Genomic DNA, 18,252 nt, shown 5'->3' on the forward strand with positions numbered 1-18,252 from the left:
TGGTAAAATATGCTTAATTTCATTTTAAGAAATTCATGATGATTGTTATATGTCATACAATGCATAACATAGTTAATATAAGAAGAGACATTTACTGTGAAAGGTCATTTTGGCTTCCACTACACAATATGTTATTTTGATACTGCCTGCATGTACGCTGACATCAGATTGCAGCTGGAGATGATGGAAGCAACACAGTGTTTTGTGAAATCGTTCTAGTTACCATCCTCCTCAAACATGGGACAACACAGCAGACAAACACACAGAAACACAACAGTAACGTCCCTACAGTGGACAAAACCTTGATCATCAGACCTTGCCATCCTCACTCCCAGCCTCGTGGCTCAGTCAGTCCCCAGTTTCTGGGGGCTCGTCCGGTTATGATTAAAGCTACACAAGCAGTTTTACAAGCCACATTATATGCATTCATATTATAGTCCATTTCCACTAGACTATATGTAAGCAAGCAAGCACTCAAATAAAATGTAAGATTTCCCACAAATCCCCCTCTTGGCCAAAAACAGATTTTAGGACCACAAAATTAACATTCCTGCAAAACATACATTTCTGCATGGTCTGCAAGCATGTCTCCAAGTACATAAATAAATAAGTACATCAATTAATGAATAAATAAAGCAATGTTCAGACAAGCAACAGTTTAAAACAAAATGGTGAGATGAGTGTTGATACTCAACTGCCTCGGTGGACAACTGACTTCCCACAGTCCTCTCTTCAGGTTAGGAGGACGGTGTGTCCTCTCCTCCAGGTATGGAGCTCTTCAACCTAGAGAGGCGAGTGTGACAGATGTGATACCACTTGGCTGCTTTCTCCTTCAGTCAGACAGCATGGGTCGTCCGGGCTGTCGCTTGGAACGGTCCGTCCCAACATGCCTCTGTCCACCCCCTCTTGGGTCAGCGCAGGTCCACAAATCCTAGATTCACGTCCTACTCCAGGTGTTCATTGCGATCAGGACCAACCTCCTGGTCCTGGAAATGGTCTCCCGGTCTCTGGTTCCAACAGGGTTAGGAAGGATAGTTAAACTGAAACACACACGCAGGCGTGTGAGCGTGGCTCTTTTCTCAGCTTTCTTTGAAGGAAATGAGTTTCTTGTGTTTATCAGTTGTGTGTGTGTGTGTGTGTGTGTGTGTGTGTGTGTGTGTGTGTGTGTGTGTGTGTGTGTGTGTGTGTGTGTGTGTGTGTGTGTGTGTGTGCGTGCGTGTGAAGCTGCAGAAGGAGCTGAAGAACCTGTGTGTGGAGGAGGGCCAGCTGAAGCGAGCTCTGGACATGAAGCTGAACATCCGGCGGCAGAAGAAGGAGGTGAAGGAGCAGCACGTGAAGGAGGTGCTCGGGTACGGGCCTGCGCTCCTCCGCGCCGCACGCCGTCCACCGCGCTCACACCCCCGCTGACCCGAGCCGCTCTTTCAGCCAGTGCACCCACATCCACCAGAGGCGCGAGGAGATGGCCGACAAGATCCAGAAGATCTCCGGCCAGACGCAGCAGCTGAGGGCCGAGATCAAGAGCCTGAGGGACGTCTGCGGCGAGGAGACGGAGAAAGCCCAGGTACCGGCGGCCTCCCGCAGCAGCGGCAGGCCACTTCCTGTTCCCACGCTGACGCCTTCCTCCTGTCCCCTCCAGGCCATCTACAACACCCTGTCCGCTGCCGTGGACAAGCTCCACCACCGCATCCAGGCTCACTCCAGAGACCTGAAGCTCGCCGCCGCCAAGATGTCTGCAAACATCTGAGCCTGTTTACTGTTCTCATATCTTCTCACTTTCACAGCCTGATCAGACCAGGGGGGTTCCACAGTCTGACAGCTCATCTGTTTAATGCTGTTTTGTCTTCTGTTTAATGATTCATAAAGACAAACCAAGTCAACCATGTGTTTGGAAAAATTCTTTATCACTTGTCTTCATATTTTTCTCATGAAAAGTTTGACACATGCCGACTCTTCTGTTTTCCTGATCAGCCCAGCCTCTTTGGACTTCAATCTAGAAACACATTTCCACTCTGATTTCACTGTAAAGCTGATGCTGCTGCATGACGACGAAGAGAAAAGAACTGAGGCTGGTTCTTCAGCCGATCCCCGAGCTGACGGGGTCAGAGGTCGTCCTCCTTCGGCCCTAGCCTCCTCTATTATACAGGCGCTCAGCTCCACAGCTGCTCAGAGAATGCTAGGTAGCTATGCTAAGTGACCCCGATGGACAATAAATGCATAACTTGGACGACATCCGGCCAAATGTCCAGGTAAGAGGCGATTGTTTTTTTTTTACCGCAGTTTGAAAAAGCGATCTTGCTGTTAGCTGTTCTGTGGCATTTTGTGGCGGATTCTGTGGTTTTAGAGGGCTTTGAGTGCTATGGTTGTAATCAGCAGAGTCTCAGCTCTCATATGAGAGGCTGTTTGTGTGAATTGTATCAGGTTAAATTGCGCTGTTATCAATATTTCAGCGAGTGGGTTGACACGGTCACGAATATAGTTCATAATTCATTTAGTTTGTGTTTGAGCTGTGTTTGGGGTGTGTAATAATGGCTGAAATGTTCGGTTTGCCCAGGTTTTGCTGTTTAATTTGAGGATAAGCATCATGACACTCTGTCAGAAATAATGCATATTATTAGACAATCTCTGAAATGTTTGCTGTCAGGCCCCCAATTGGGGGGCGCTCGGGCTTAAGGGGTTTTAAAGGGGATATTTCTGTGTACATTTAGGTTGAAGCATTAGCAAGTGCAGTATTGAGCTTTTTGTGAGTTGGGACTGTCTGTTTTCTCCCTTGAATCCATGTTTGGAGCTGAGCAGAAGGCTGAAAAGACTGTAGAAGCAGTTTGAAAGTTCCTTCACTCGTCTGGACTTGATGTGAAAATATGAAGCAATGAATGATCTGTGCCTGTAGAGGGCAGCAGTACACTTCGATGAGAAGAAGAAGAAGAAGAAGAAGCGGACACAGGACAGAGCATCAGGGTGAAGCGACAATCGGCTGTGATGAGGTTTTTTTTTAATGGTCTTGGATGTAAATTGTGTGAAAATGAGTGTAAAAGAGGTGAGGCTGTGATTTGTGAGAATGCAGCAGTTGTACATAAGTGTATAAAGAGCGTGAGTGAAGGTGGTTGAATGTGTTTAGTTTTGAAAAGTAAAAACCTAACTAAGCTATTGGGCGATCTGGCAAGTAACTAGCTAGCTAACTGATGGCCATCTGGCATGTGTCCCCCCCAGAAACAGACACTGGGACGACCATCGTGCTTCAGGCACATATTGAGAAGCGGGTCCCTGTGGGACTCGAACCCTGGTTGCTCGCTGTTTCCAGCTCACAGGCGCGGTGACACTTTAACGTAGTCACGCGCACAGGGCGGTTATACAGGCGACGAATGTCCTGTTTAAAGCTGACGTCATCATCTGTGAGCGACGCAGCCAGCCTGCTGGGATGGACGCTGTTAAGTCTGGCCACTAGGGGGCGACGCGACTTTGTGTGCACAACCTCATCTCACCCTGCCCTTCACCTGAAAGGAAACTAACAAAAACTGTTTTGTTTTGTTTTGTTTTTTCATCACCTCCTCAGGTACACACGCTCCGCTCGCACCGCCAGCTCTGTGTTAGCTCGCAGCAAAATGTTGCACAAACATATTTCACCACTAAAAATTAAAACACCAACTCAACCTTCATTTATTTGCCACAAAGCAAAAGCTACATCTGGATGTGTGGATGTCTCTTTGTCACGCCACATTTCCAAAAATATCATCAAGGAATTCAATAAAATACCATATGATTATATTTGGAGAAGAAAAAAATATTCTTCTGAGTCAAGGAAACGTGAAAGAGTGATTTATACTGAATTCTGCCATATCTTTCATTTCTTACATTTTTTCTTTGTCAAACATTTGGAGTCCTTTCAATAAAGATATTTATCAAAGAACTAAGATGGGCTGAAGTTAAACTGCCCACGGTAAAAACACTGCTTTGGCAGCTCAAGCAAACATTAGAAAATGAGCTGAAAACATGTCAACAATTCAACTCCTCGTCGTCTGATCTGAGATCAGATTTTCACTCCCTACCAGTCCTACCTGGACCCCTGCTGGGGATGATGATGGTTGATGGAGAAGAGCTTCCATGTGTGTTTCTGGCTCTGACCGTCACCATGTGCTCCTCCCCGGGGTTCAGGCTCAGAGTCACACTCTCACTGCTGTTTGCCACTTCGCTCCTGATCTGCCACTCTTCCTCTCTGCTTTTAGTCCAGGTCACTTCGTAGTCCAGGATCTCTCCTTGGCTCTTATTGGCCAGCAGCTTCTGCACACAAAACACACTTCACCACTCAGAACTCAGTCTGAGATTCAGATCTTGACACTAAAACTGTAATACTGCAGTAACAAGATAACTTTTTTCTATTTCTCCTGTTATGAATTGAAGTCTGTAAAACCACACTTCTTTTCCAGACTATTATCATTGTATGAATCTGACCATTAAAAACATGAAGGTGTGTGAGTGTCATGTGACTCACTTTCTACATAACCAGTGTGTGGTTTTCCTTCATCTGCATCCACACATTCAGAGCCTCTGGAACTGTGGGACCAACAGATCATCACTTCCTGTTAAACTCTCGTTGACGTAAAGCACTCCTGTCTCTCTGTGCAGCACTCACCATCACCTCTGGTGTGAAAGACCAAGTCTCTGCTCCAGTCCCCCCACCTCCAGAAGTGCTGAGCTGTTCCACATCGTACCCTCACACTGTACCTCCAGTGAGGGATCAGCTCCTTCAAAACCGCAACCTTAAGGATCATTCCAACGCTTTCAACCTTGAGACACAATGCAGAAAATCATAAAGATATTCAGGTTCAAACAGGAGCTTCACAGAGGAGCCTTCCATCATCCACTCACTGTTTCAGCGTGATTGATGAGTGTTTGGCATGTTATATTGAGGTCTTTGCACTGCTCCACAGTCCAGGTCCATGTCAAGCTGGCGTTCCTGGAGTTCACAGCTGAAGCTGTCAGAGCGTCTGGAGCGAACATGTGGACTGAAGAACAGACCGAATCCGTCATACTCACAGCCGATATAAGTACAAGCTCCGTAGGAAGTGGTGTTTGTTTGGCACTTGACGTCGACGCAGACCTCTGACGGCTGCTTCAGCAGCAGAGTCAGGCCGTACGTCTGATCGCTGATCTCAGAGGAGTTCATCTCAGCTCCTCCGTAGCCGCTCAGATACATTTGGTCAAAACTCTGAGCCGCCGGCACCACGCAGCAAAATGTGGCCTTGCTTCCCGCCTGAAGCACTCGGTCCCGAGGGAAGACGCGCTTCCTCTTCAGGGCTCTAGTTCCTGCAGGGAAACAACATGATGACGTGAGATCAGCTGTTCTTCTGTGGTCTCAGCTCTGAAGCCCTCCCTCCTGAAACATCTGGACCTGAGTAACAACAAGCTGCAGGATTCAGGAGCTGAGCAGCTGTGTGGTTTTCTGGAGAGTCCACTCTGTAGTCTGCAGACTCTGAGGTGAGGGTGGGGTATTAGGGATGGTTTGATACCACCTTTTCATGTCTTCATGTCCCATGCCGGTAGCATGAAATTGAGTATTAGCCAATTCCAATACCAATCTGATACTGATACCAATCCAGTACTGATACCAGTCCAACCTCCTTTAGTGATCCATAATGGTAGCCTTCATCATAATTTTCTGAATACAGACATCTAAAAATCGCACATTCACCATGCAACAAATATTCTGCTCTCCTGAAGGACGAAATAAAATAGCTGACAAAATAACTGAAGTAATGCAATACTGCCATGTTAGGGGTTTTTTTTAAATCAAGACTCCAGATTTAACAGCTTTTGATGTTGGTAAAGAAAAAAGAATGCAACAATGGTTGTATTAATTCCGGATGACTGCCAAGAGGAGATGCTGAAAGCTCTGAATGTTCCCTTCACACATGTGAAGTTCTAGTATGTGTACCCACAACGTCACTGGTGACCTTGTGCATGACCCTAGAAAGGTTATAAGCTCCAGTGTCACCTCAGGTTCAGTTCCTACAGAATCACCTTGACTGATCATGAAGATTCTGAGTGACAGAGTGCTCTGGCGGTCATCCGGGATTCATAGAACCATAGTTACATTAGTAACTTTCATTCTATTTGACACGTTCTGAAAGCCAGAAGGCGGTGCTGAAATCCCTGAATGTCTACAGTACACTACAGTAAACTAAATCTGAGCTGCAGTGAAGCTGTGAGTCTAAATTGAAAATGTAAAAAGTGACACATTCCGTAAGCTTCATGTTTGACTCAATGAAAGTAGTTCAAAGCAGATTGTTTGGTGCTGAGTTCCTGTCATTATACACACCTGTTCTCACAACCAAATTCTGGAAAAATTACATTCACAGTGGTTCTTCCAACGTTTGCCCGCATCCTTCCATCAGCCTCGGCCATCATGAGGCCGTGATGCACAGCATGATCCACAAGTGGAGCCCTAATTTCACCAGGGATGTACTGACAATCTCCTTCCTCTGTTTGGTCCTCTTCCCCATCCTCAGCCCTTTTCCATGCGGCTGACCTTCCATTTCTGTGTCAGTGTTGGAGAAATGATCCACACTGTCCTGCTTGGGTCTGACACGCTTGTCAAGTGAAGGTTGATGGGATTCAGCTGAGTGACAATGGAAAAGTGACTTGTTACAACTGATAAGAAAATGCTTCTCACACCTGATCAATGAAGCTGAAGTTCACCTGAGAATAGCTTGATTTAAGAGACACTCAGGAAAAACATTCAAAATGTCAGATTTCCTTGACCGATTTTGACTAGTACATTTTCTAGCATGTAACAACTCAAGCAATGAAATGACTGTTAGTTTTATAGAGAATGACTCCAGCATTCCCAAGTATAGTTCATTTTGACTGACATGAGCAAATGACCACATTAAATGCCAGAGTTGTATGAAAAGCATGTGATGCATGTCCTGAAGTATCTGATTTGTCAGAATGACAAACTGCGACTACGATTTGTGTAAATGGCTGAATGTTGTGGAGGTTGAACTGTTGTGCAAAAGTGAAATGCGATGTGATAAAGGCACCAGAGTGACTGAGAAAAACTAAACACAGGGCAAATTCTGAGACTCGAATCCCACCTGGCCTCCAGCAGCTCCGAGTGCATAGTCAAGGCTAACCATGAATGGGATGGTTCAAGTGTCAAGTAGTACCTAAACCATGGAAGGATCAATGAAGTACTTTCAAGGTCACAAACCCATTTGACAGAAACCTCATTCTGAAGCCTCGGGTCCAACTGGCTTGATAAAGTTTGGATCCATTGGCCAAATCAGACAACAGCAGCTTTAACATGCATTTGGAGTTCTGCAGCTCAGTATTTTTTTTTTTTCACCCATTTAAGTCATTCATGTAACCAGTAAACGAAGGCCCAATCCCATTTCTCCTTCTAGCCCTACCCCTTTGAAACGGAGTGCTAAGGGGTAGGGCCCAAAGTAAACCCCTCCGAATTGCAACACCCCTCCAAAAATCGCGTACGTCATCAGTAGTCGCCGCTGCTGTAGACAGATGCGACAATTGTTTGGTGAAGATTTTCCTTACATTTTAAAACTTTATTAATCAACAAAATACTGACATTTATGAACTTCTTTCGTTGCGGACGCTGCCATCTTGCCGATCTTGGAAGGCTTTCTGGGAAATCTGTGTGGAGAGGGGCGCTTGTTTTGTCTGCCTATACCGTCAGTGGCGGGTGTGGTTAGTTCACTTCCGCATTGGCGGGGGCGATGGTTTCCCACCCGCGCATTCCAGGCGGGCAGTGTTGAAGAAACCAGTTTATTGAAAATAATCGTCCGTTGCGTTTGGAATGCGCGGGTGTGGAAATGATCACTCCTGTGCCAATGCAGAAGTGAACTAACCCCGCCCGCCACTGACAGCGCAGGCTGACGAAACAAGCGCCCCTCGCCACCAGATCATACCCCTCCGTTTGAAGTGTGCCTCGAGAACCTCCTTTTGGAGGGGTGACTGGCCCTCCTTCTTGGCCTTACCCCTACGTCATGACAATTGGGACACTCCTACCCCTCCCCGTGAACGCGCAAAATGAGGGGTAGGGCCGAGGGGTGAAATGGGATTCAGCGGAAATCATCTAAAATCAACACTCCAAGCTATTCTCTGGGTCACTTTTCAATGCAAGAAGGATAAAGCTCAAATGAAAGAATTGATTGAATACTTCCTTTTCAGGCACTTTATTAGCTGCAGTACATCAGTGTGTTCAGCATTTGTCTGAAATATTGTTGAACCACAAAGAAGTTGTTCAACTGCAGCAGAGGATGCTGGACTCCAGGAGCTGATCACACACCACATCCCTGCACATAGGAGCTCAGGTCCTGGTTCTCACAGTGACGTTTCCAGGCCACCCTGAAACACAGCCGAGTCGTTTATTCCTCCACATGTGAAGGTTAAAGCAGTGAGTCCATCACAGTCTCATCACATGTTCAGGACTTACCAGGCTCTGACGCCTTGAGGATCCTTCACCACACGCTTGGCACAGTTGATCGCTGCACCAACGTCGTCACTCAGAAGCTCTGAAATTGAATTTGGTGGATCATTATTAATTTACATCCATGTGCTGAAAGTCAAAGAACCAGGTATGTTTTAGTGGGAGGTGTAAACGCAGGGATTCTTCACTGACCGCTGCATTTGATGTTGCAGCCGTTGCTTGTAGGGGAGCCGTCCTCGCACCAATAGCGGCTGTTGATCTGGAAGATGCCGTAGTCTGTGGAGCCGGGTCCGTTGTAGTTGGTGGCTCCGGTGTCATAGCTGGACTCCCACTGAGACAGGCACACCCCTGCAGAATGAAAGTATCGCACTGGGCATCAAAGACTTGTTTGGCAAGTCTGGTGTTCATCATCATTTGAAGTCTCTCAGCCTCTGAGTCTGGTTCACTGCTGGAAAGTCCTCCTAAAGTTTTAATCTCTGAAATGAGTTAGTTGTGTCTCACACTGAATCGTGGGTTAAATTCAGCTGGTTGAGAGGAGTCATTAACACAAACGCCTCTCAGACAACATGAGGACTACATGTGATATATCATTCTGTTGTTTGTTTAGAGCTATTTGTACTCACAGTCAGCCAGGGTGACGCCTCGGTATCCGTCCATCCCATATTTCTTCAACACTCGGGCCCATTCGCAGCGCTCAAACACTTTGGCACTGCTCACAGCCAGCAGCAGCAGGAACACCAGACTCCTCATGACCATCTCTGCAGAGCGTTCTCTAAAGAAAGTAAAGAAAACCTGTGATGAACAGTGTAAAGCTGCAGGACTAATGTCTCCTCCTCAGCTCTGCCTCCTTTAATACTGCAGGCTCCGCCCTTTGGTCACAGCTGAAACAGAACCTGCACTCAACTCCAAACAAGACGCAGCTGTGGAAAGGTTCAGTTCTCGCTCATAGACTGTTGAAGGATCATTCAAACCTGAAGAAAGAGTTCTGGACTCAAGACAATTCACAGAGTTTCACAGGGAAATGAAGGAAATACATTAAAACAAAGACAATAAAGATTCTTCATCTGATGTGGTTATGATGTTTAAATACAACAGGTTAATTGTTCAATGGACAGCCTGAGCAAATAATGCTGTTTCCATTTTTTGAAACATCTTAACCATTTTAGATAGGGTGAATTAAAGTAGAGTACTCATTGTGTGTGTTAGTTTGGCCACATTTTGTATTGTTCATTGCTGTCTGTTTTTGTTTGTCTTGTTCTAAGTTGTGAAAAAAATAAAAACTTGAATTACAAAAAAATACAGTACAGAGCTGACCAATAACTGATGACCAAAATGGCAAAATGTGTGTGTGTGTGTGTGTGTGTGTGTGTGTGTGTGTGTGTGTGTGTGTGTGTGTGTGTGTGTGTGTGTGTGTGCGTGTGTGTGAGTGCGCCTGTGCCCGTGTCCGTGCATGCGCACCTGTCTGTCTGTCAATCTGTCATTTTCCAGCATCCTTGTATTCCCACAGCTGAGCAGCCACACTTAGAGGAGGAGGAGACTGGAGACTGACTGTGAAGCAGCTTTGTCTGGAACTCCAGCTACTAAGGTGTATGTCAGGTTCAGAGGTCATTCATGAACATGTTACTTGAAGTTGCTGTGTAATTATCTCCTACTTGAGTTAATTTACTGTAAAAAAAAAAAAAACATTTAAAAATAGATTGTCCTATTGTGTATGATATTTACATGTGAATACATAGAAAAGCCCAGACCTAAACATAGAAAATCTCAATTAAAAAAATCAATGAAAATATGTGACACACTATGTTTTTCAGGAGCTTTTCCAGAGCCAGAGCCTTCCCGGTAAGCAGTGCAACAACTTTCATCAAGTTGGCGGATGACACCACGGTGGTGGGTCTCATCTCTGGAGGAGATGAGACTGCTTACAGGATGGAGGTGGAGCGACTGTCAGACTGGTGCACCATCAACAACCTCACCCTCAACACCTCCAAGACAAAGGAACTGCTAGTCGACTTCAGGAGGTGTAAACCAGACATACAGCCCATCACACTCAGCGGGGACAGGCTGGAGATAGTGAAAGACTTCAGGTTCCTGGGCACATACATCAGCCAAGACCTGACTTGGACTGCAAACTCCACATCCATTCTGAAGAAGGCACAGCAGAGACTCTACTTCCTGAGGATTGTCAGGAAGAATAACTTAAGAACTGAGCTCCTGGTGTCCTTCTACCGCTGCCTGGTGGAGTCGGTACTCAGCCATGGCGTCTGCTTGTGGTTCTCTAGCTGTACAGTGGCGGAGAGGAAGCAGCTCCAGAGGATTATTAGCACCGCCCAGAGGCTGACTGGCTGCCCTCTTCCATCTCTGGAGGAGATCTATCAGACCCGCTGCCTCAGGAGAGCCCGCAGCATCATCGGGGATTCCTCACACCCCAGCCACCACCTCTTCCAACTCCTACCCTCGGGGAGGCGTTTCAGGGCAATAAAGACAAAAACACACAGACTCAAAAACAGCTTCTATCCTACAGCTGTCATTGCCCTGAATACTGCACCATAACCAGTCCCTGAACAAGAACAACATGTGACCACCAACTGCGTCATATATTTATATTTATATTGCAAGACACGCAAACTTTTAGTCTATTTATTTTATACCGTTTCTGCACTATTTTTGTCTTGCACTATTTTGTCCTTTTGTCTCTTTTGTTTGTCTGCACTGCCCACGACAGCTGCTGTTCTCAATTTCATTGCATTCTTCTGAACAATGACAATAAAGGAATTCTGATTCTCATTCTGAACATGATGTGAGCGAGCGACCTGGCTGTCTTCAGCATGTCCAAGCATCTTGTTGGGAGAGTTTCAGCACGGCTGACAATTTAGCTGAGGTGGATAAGTCTTGATTTCTACTTGAAGACTTTTAAGGATTCAGCACCTGTGGAAGCACCATTTGCAGTTGTGTAAATGAAATGATTGAACAAGTTTGGAGCACTTCTAAAAGCAAAACTTGCACCTGTGTATTGTGAGTTGTGTACCTGCAGATGTTTTTTTCTCTTCAGAAATCATTCAATTGCAGGTGTCCAAGTTCTCCAAGTGTCAGATTCAAAAAAGTTGCATGCAAAAGCTCCTCTCCTCTGATTGGCTTTTTCTCCACTGACTGAAGGTACAGATGGTTTTTCAACAAATACGTCAGTGCAGCTCTGTGATGTGTGACTTGAAGATGAAGGAAGGAGAGTCTGTGACTCTTGGCCAAGAACTTGAAATTGATGCAGGCGAACAAATGTTTTTCACCTCATTTATTGCAACATGTTCTCCATTGGTTGTCCACACAGACACACGCGCACACGCACACACACGCACGCACGCACGGTCTTGTATTTCTATCCTTGTGGGGACCGTCCATTGACTCCCATTCATGTCTAGCCCCTAACCCTGACCCTTACCCTAACCCTAACCCACACCACAACAAAGCCTAACCCTAAAGAAATGTTTTTGCACTTTTACTTTTTTCAATAACAACAACATGGTCAAGAAAACACTGTTTCTCCTACTTAGGACCGGAAAAAGGTCCCCACAAGGCACGTCGTTTCACGTTTTGCTATCCTTGTGGGGACATTTGGCCCCGACAAGGATAGAAATACGAGAACACACACACACACACACACACACACACACACACACACACACACACACACACACACACACACACACACACACACAAAGCAGCACATTGTGCTTTCTTCTGACCAAATATGAGAAATGGAGAAATGCTTTCGGGTGACTGGGAGACTTCCCTCTTTCCATGTGGAGAATAAACACAGCTCTCCCCCGGTCTCAGATCAGCGTGACTTGTGGTCAGGTGGCGCCCCCTTGTGGGAAAAGGGAAGACGTGTGAATTGACTGAAACTCACACAGTCCAAACTGTACAAATGAGGATTGTTGTTAATGTAACAGATGATCAATGATCCACCTCAATATCTGAGGCCCTTACACCAACTTTGAAAACACCATGTTGTTTGTAGGTCACTTCAAATGCCATTTGAATTTCAGAGCAACATCAGAAAGTTGGTCAAACAGTGCTGTGGAGAAGTGATTTTGGCATTGAAGGGGATGAAATGCTTGACAGACACAGACAACAGAAGAGTGGAGGTGGTGTGGCGTTGTTCACTCACACCACTGTGGAGTTTCAGGTGCTGGAACACATGTGAAGCATAGATTACAATGGATTTCTGATGTACCCTCTTCTTAACCGTCCCTTTTTACCGTCTGGAGTAATAGTCTAGTGGTAGAGCGTACGCCTCTCACCCGAGAGCCCGACGGTTCGCGTCCCTGCTCTGTCATGTTGTTTTTTTCACTCATTGAAATTCTGGAATTAACTAAAATTGATTAACTAAAACTCACCAAAAACACCCCCAAAGCGTTTTTTCTCTTTCCTTCATGCCTGCCTGTTTGAGCTTTGCTCGTTCAAAACAAAAAACGCTGGCTAGCTTTAGCTCTTTTGCTCGAGCTTCTCTTCACCCAAAGACACACGAAAACGTCTTTTCCTGTTAGAAACTCACCAAGCGCAGACCCTTCAGACTCTTGCTCTTGCTTCATTGTTGCTTTCATTCGTCATCCCAGTTACAAATGATGACCGAGGGCCTGCGGGAGGGGGGCTCAGGGGAGCCATCTTCTCCGTGCCACGTCAACATGGGAAACAGAGCGTTTTCACGGGTAGGGGAGGGGCTGCCTCTCTGAGCAGCACAGCAACGAGCAAAGCTCAAACAGGCAGGCATGAAGAAAAAGAAAAAACGCTTTGGGGGTGTTTTTGGTGAGTTTTAGTTAATTAATTTTAGTTAATTCCAGAATTTCAATGAGTGAACAAAACAACACGACAGAGCCGGGACGCGAACCCACGAGCTCTCGGGTGAGAGGCGTACGCTCTACCACTAGACTATTACTCCAGACGGTAAAAAAGGACGGTTAAGAAGAGGGTACATCAGAAATCCATTGTAATCGATGCTTCACATGTGTTCCAGCACCTGAAACTCCACAGTGGTGTGAGTGAACAACGCCACACCACCTCCACTCTTCTTTTGTCTGTGTCTGTCAAGCATTTCATCCCCTTCAATGCCAAAATCACTTCTCCACAGCACTGTTTGAACAACTTTCTGATGTTGCTCTGAAATTCAAATGGCATTTGAAGTGACCTACAAACAACATGGTGTTTTCAAAGTTGGTGTAAGGGCCTCAGATATTGAGGTGGATCATTGATCATCTGTTACATTAACAACAATCCTCATTTGTACAGTTTGGACTGTGTGAGTTTCAATCAATTCACACGTTTTCCCTTTTCCCACAAGGGGGCGCCACCAGACCACAAGTCACGCTGATCTGAGACCGGGGGAGAGCTGTGTTTATTCTCCACATGGAAAGAGGGAAGTCTCCCAGTCACCCGAAAGCATTTCTACATTTCTCATATTTGGTCAGAAGAAAGCACAATGTGCTGCTTTGTGTGTGTGTGTGTGTGTGTGTGTGTGTATGTATGTGTGTGTGCGCCTGTGCCCGTGTCCGTGCGCGCGCACCTGTCTGTCTGTCAATCTGTCATTTCCCAGCATCCTTGTATTCCCACAGCTGAGCAGCCACACTTAGAGGAGGAGGAGACTGGAGACTGACTGTGAAGCAGCTTTGTCTGGAACTCCAGCTACTAAGGTGTATGTCAGGTTCAGAGGTCATTCATGAACATGTTACTTGAAGTTGTTGTGCAACTCTCTCCTACTTGAGTTAATTTACTGTAAAAAATAACAATGTAAAAAAAGATTGTCCTATTGTGTATGATATTTATATGAGAATATATAGAAATCCCCAGACCTAAACACAGAAAATCTCAATACAAAATCAGTTTCAAATATGTGACACAATATGTTTTCCAGGAGCTTTTCCGTCTGTGCAAGATAGCCAGAGCCTTCCCAGTGAGCAGTGCAGCATGTGAGCAAGCGGCCTGGGTGTCCTCAGCATGTCCAAGCCTCTTCTTGGGAGAGTTTCAGCGCGGCTGACACTGTAGCTGAGGTGGATAAGTGTTCATTTCTACTTGAACACTTTTAAGGTTTGATCACCTGTGGAAGCACCATTTGTAGTTGTGTCAATTAAATTATTGAACAAGTTTTGAGCACTTATGAAAGCAGAACGTGAACCTGTGTATTGTCCCAGGAGTTAAGCTGATGTATTTACATCACATCTGTAAATAGACAAAAAAGACAAACTATGCATTTACATAGTTTTACGTTGTTTCTTTTTTTGACTGAAAATGTGACGTACTGCACCTTTAAACGCTGGAGTTTCATCTCCTGACATGTGACGGCCGTCTGTCCAGCAGAACATGACTCTGATCGGCGAAATCAACCAGCTGCGTCTGGCCAGGACCCAGATCAAGGACTACAAGACTCAGGTCTCCACGTTCAACAGGTCCAGCAGGCTCCGGCCCGCCTCGGATCAAGGAGCAGCGGGGGGGCCGAAGGAGGACGACCTCTGACCCCGTCAGCTCGGGGATCGGCTGAAGAACCAGCCTCAGTTCTTTTCTCTTCGTCGTCATGCAGCAGCATCAGCTTTACAGTGAAATCAGAGTGGAAATGTGTTTCTAGACTGAAGTCCAAAGAGGCTGGGCTGATCAGGAAAACAGAAGAGTCGGCATGTGGTCAAACTTTTCATGAGAAAAATATGAAGACAAGTGATAAAGAATTTTTCCAAACACATGGTTGACTTGGTTTGTCTTTATGAATCATTAAACAGAAGACAAAACAGCATTAAACAGATGAGCTGTCAGACTGTGGAACCCCCCTGGTCTGATCAGGCTGTGAAAGTGAGAAGATATGAGAACAGTAAACAGGCTCAGATGTTTGCAGACATCTTGGCGGCGGCGAGCTTCAGGTCTCTGGAGTGAGCCTGGATGCGCTGGTGGAGCTTGTCCACGGCAGCGGACAGGGTGTTGTAGATGGCCTGGAGGGGACAGGAGGAAGGCGTCAGCGTGGGAACAGGAAGTGGCCTGCCGCTGCTGCGGGAGGCCGCCGGTACCTGGGCTTTCTCCGTCTCCTCGCCGCAGACGTCCCTCAGGCTCTTGATCTCGGCCCTCAGCTGCTGCGTCTGGCCGGAGATCTTCTGGATCTTGTCGGCCATCTCCTCGCGCCTCTGGTGGATGTGGGTGCACTGGCTGAAAGAGCGGCTCGGGTCAGCGGGGGCGTGAGCGCGGTGGACGGCGTGCGGCGCGGAGGAGCGCAGGCCCGTACCCGAGCACCTCCTTCACGTGCTGCTCCTTCACCTCCTTCTTCTGCCGCCGGATGTTCAGCTTCATGTCCAGAGCTCGCTTCAGCTGGCCCTCCTCCACACACAGGTTCTTCAGCTCCTTCTGCAGCTTCACACGCACGCACGCTCACACACACACACACACACACACACACACACACACACACACACAAGTGATAAACACAAGAAACTCATTTCCTTCAAAGAAAGCTGAGAAAAGAGCCACGCTCACACGCCTGCGTGTGTGTTTCAGTTTAACTATCCTTCCTAACCCTGTTGGAACCAGAGACCGGGAGACCATTTCCAGGACCAGGAGGTTGGTCCTGATCGCAATGAACACCTGGAGTAGGACGTGAATCTAGGATTTGTGGACCTGCGCTGACCCAAGAGGGGGTGGACAGAGGCATGTTGGGACGGACCGTTCCAAGTGACAGCCCGGACGACCCATGCTGTCTGACTGAAGGAGAAAGCAGCCAAGTGGTATCACATCTGTCACACTCGCCTCTCTAGGTTGAAGAGCTCCATACCTGGAGGAGAGGACACACCGGCCTCCTAACCTGAAGAGAGGACTGTGGGAAGTCAGTTGTCCACCGAGGCAGTTGAGTATCAACACTCATCACACCATTTTGTTTTAAACTGTTGCTTGTCTGAACATTGCTTTATTTATTCATTAATTGATGTACTTATTTATTTATGTACTTGGAGACATGCTTGAGACCATGCAGAAATGTATGTTTTGCAGGAATGTTAATTTTGTGGTCCTAAATCTGTTTTTGGCCAAGAGGGGGATTTGTGGGAAATCTTACATTTTATTTGAGTGCTTGCTTGCTTACATATAGTCTAGTGGAAATGGACTATAATATGAATGCATATAATGTGGCTTGTAAAACTGCTTGTGTAGCTTTAATCATAACCGGACGAGCCCCCAGAAACTGGGGACTGACTGAGCCACGAGGCTGGGAGTGAGGATGGCAAGGTCTGATGATCAAGGTTTTGTCCACTGTAGGGACGTTACTGTTGTGTTTCTGTGTGTTTGTCTGCTGTGTTGTCCCATGTTTGAGGAGGATGGTAACCAGAACGATTTCACAAAACACTGTGTTGCTTCCATCATCTCCAGCTGCAATCTGATGTCAGCGTACATGCAGGCAGTATCAAAATAACATACTGTGTAGTGGAAGCCAAAATGACCTTTCACAGTAAATGTCTCTTCTTATATTAACTATGTTATGCATTGTATGACATATAACAATCATCATGAATTTCTTCAAATGAAATTAAGCATATTTTACCACAGAAAATGGACAGAAACAATAAGATCAGAGGGTGTTTAAGATTGTGGTTACGACTGTCATTCAGTGTTCAGTGAACCTTCACAAAGCAATCAGGAAGCAGCCATGAGCAGTCAGTCCCGCTCTCTCACCAGCACTCTGAAACATGTCCGCAGAAAAAAGGGATCTGCATCCAGAGCTTCTCAGGTTTACAGTCAGGCCCTCCTGAAGACACACACTCACACTGCAAAAAAGGATTTCTAAGAAAGTAAAAATAATCTTATTTCAGGGATATTGTTCTTATTTTTTGTCTAAAAAGTCAAATAATCTTGACAAGCAAGTTTTGTTCGAGAAAATTATTCTTGTTTTAAGAAAATATATCTAACATTTTCTCAATAAGACACTACAGCTAATATTGAGCTAGAATTACTAGTAATAAGCTACAACAATGGTATACATGAAATGCGTTGGATGCCATCATCCAGACAATCACGAAATTCAAATGTAGTAAAGCTGTTCAACCACTTCGGTTTTTATCACAAAAATAGGATTTTAAACAAGTTTGCACTAAATTGTAAAAGTAATGTCAGAAACGAGTAGACAGCAATATAAAACATGCATTTATACAGTTTATCAGCAAAAAAAAAAGTGATTTTAAGTAAATATTTCTTACACGACAAAGTTTCTTTGCTTGTTAGAAGCAAATTTTCTTACATTTTGGACTCTTTTATCTAGTTTTAAGACACATTATGGTCTTAAAGTGGCTAGATTTATAGTCTAGTTTAAAGAATTCTAGCCAAGTAAATTGTGCTTACCCCATCAGCAGATTTGTTTGCTCAAAACAAGAAAATTTGCCCAGATTTAAGAATATTTAGCTTATTTCTAGTAGGGCGTTATTAAGGAGGAGTGACAGTGGAGCAGAGCTGGACGACTCTCTCTGATCAGAGCTGATAATATATGAAGTGTATCCTCCAGACAAATACAAACTGACCATTTCTAAGTACTGTGAATACTATCACTACCAGCGGAAGTGAAAGATCTTACTTTGCGAAGTCCAGATAAGCCATGTGGCCGTGGTAGAAGCCGGGCTGCTTCTCTTTCCATGAGGTGATGTTTTTCACAACACGAATCTGGAGATGACAGATTAAAACAAGCTTAATATGGAAAAGAGTAGCTGCAGTTTGGTGCTTGAGATGAATGTAAAAGTTCTGAAGTCACTGAAAGCTTCTACCAGATTGACATTTCAGTGAGACCGAGTCAGCTCAGCTGTCTT

General features: G+C 45.6%; 2 protein-coding genes and 2 long non-coding RNA genes across 4 annotated transcripts in view; 1 reads left to right on the forward strand and 3 right to left on the reverse strand.

The window, feature by feature from the left end:
- Nucleotides 1-8,189: 8,189 nt before the first annotated feature.
- Nucleotides 8,190-9,249, reverse strand: LOC115388733 (lysozyme C-like). The gene is made up of 4 exons (XM_030092002.1): nucleotides 9,067-9,249; nucleotides 8,636-8,791; nucleotides 8,450-8,528; nucleotides 8,190-8,361 (listed from the first exon to the last, which is right to left on the reverse strand). The coding sequence occupies exons 1-4, from the start codon at nucleotides 9,197-9,199 to the stop codon at nucleotides 8,295-8,297; spliced, it is 435 nt and encodes a 144-aa protein (XP_029947862.1). The 5' UTR covers nucleotides 9,200-9,249; the 3' UTR covers nucleotides 8,190-8,294.
- Nucleotides 9,250-14,067: 4,818 nt separating this feature from the next.
- Nucleotides 14,068-14,869, forward strand: LOC115388746 (uncharacterized). The gene is made up of 3 exons (XR_003931508.1): nucleotides 14,068-14,124; nucleotides 14,346-14,481; nucleotides 14,789-14,869. It is a non-coding gene; the product is annotated as an uncharacterized LOC115388746 (long non-coding RNA).
- A 320-nt stretch (nucleotides 14,870-15,189) lies between these two features.
- LOC115388737 (uncharacterized) lies at nucleotides 15,190-15,746 on the reverse strand. Its single transcript, XR_003931500.1, has 3 exons — nucleotides 15,696-15,746; nucleotides 15,484-15,619; nucleotides 15,190-15,408 (listed from the first exon to the last, which is right to left on the reverse strand). It is a non-coding gene; the product is annotated as an uncharacterized LOC115388737 (long non-coding RNA).
- A 2,273-nt stretch (nucleotides 15,747-18,019) lies between these two features.
- The window catches only part of LOC115388518 (heparan sulfate 2-O-sulfotransferase 1-like), a gene marked incomplete at its 5' end in the record, with an annotated part of 183,075 nt that continues 182,842 nt past the window's right edge, over nucleotides 18,020-18,252 (reverse strand). Inside the window, one exon of the mRNA XM_030091679.1 lies at nucleotides 18,020-18,109. Coding sequence (XP_029947539.1) covers nucleotides 18,020-18,109 — 90 coding nt within the window. The remainder of the gene's footprint in view (nucleotides 18,110-18,252) is intronic.

Source organism: Salarias fasciatus, chromosome 5 (assembly GCF_902148845.1).
Source record: "Salarias fasciatus chromosome 5, fSalaFa1.1, whole genome shotgun sequence".
In the NCBI taxonomy this organism is placed as follows: domain Eukaryota; kingdom Metazoa; phylum Chordata; class Actinopteri; order Blenniiformes; family Blenniidae; genus Salarias; species Salarias fasciatus.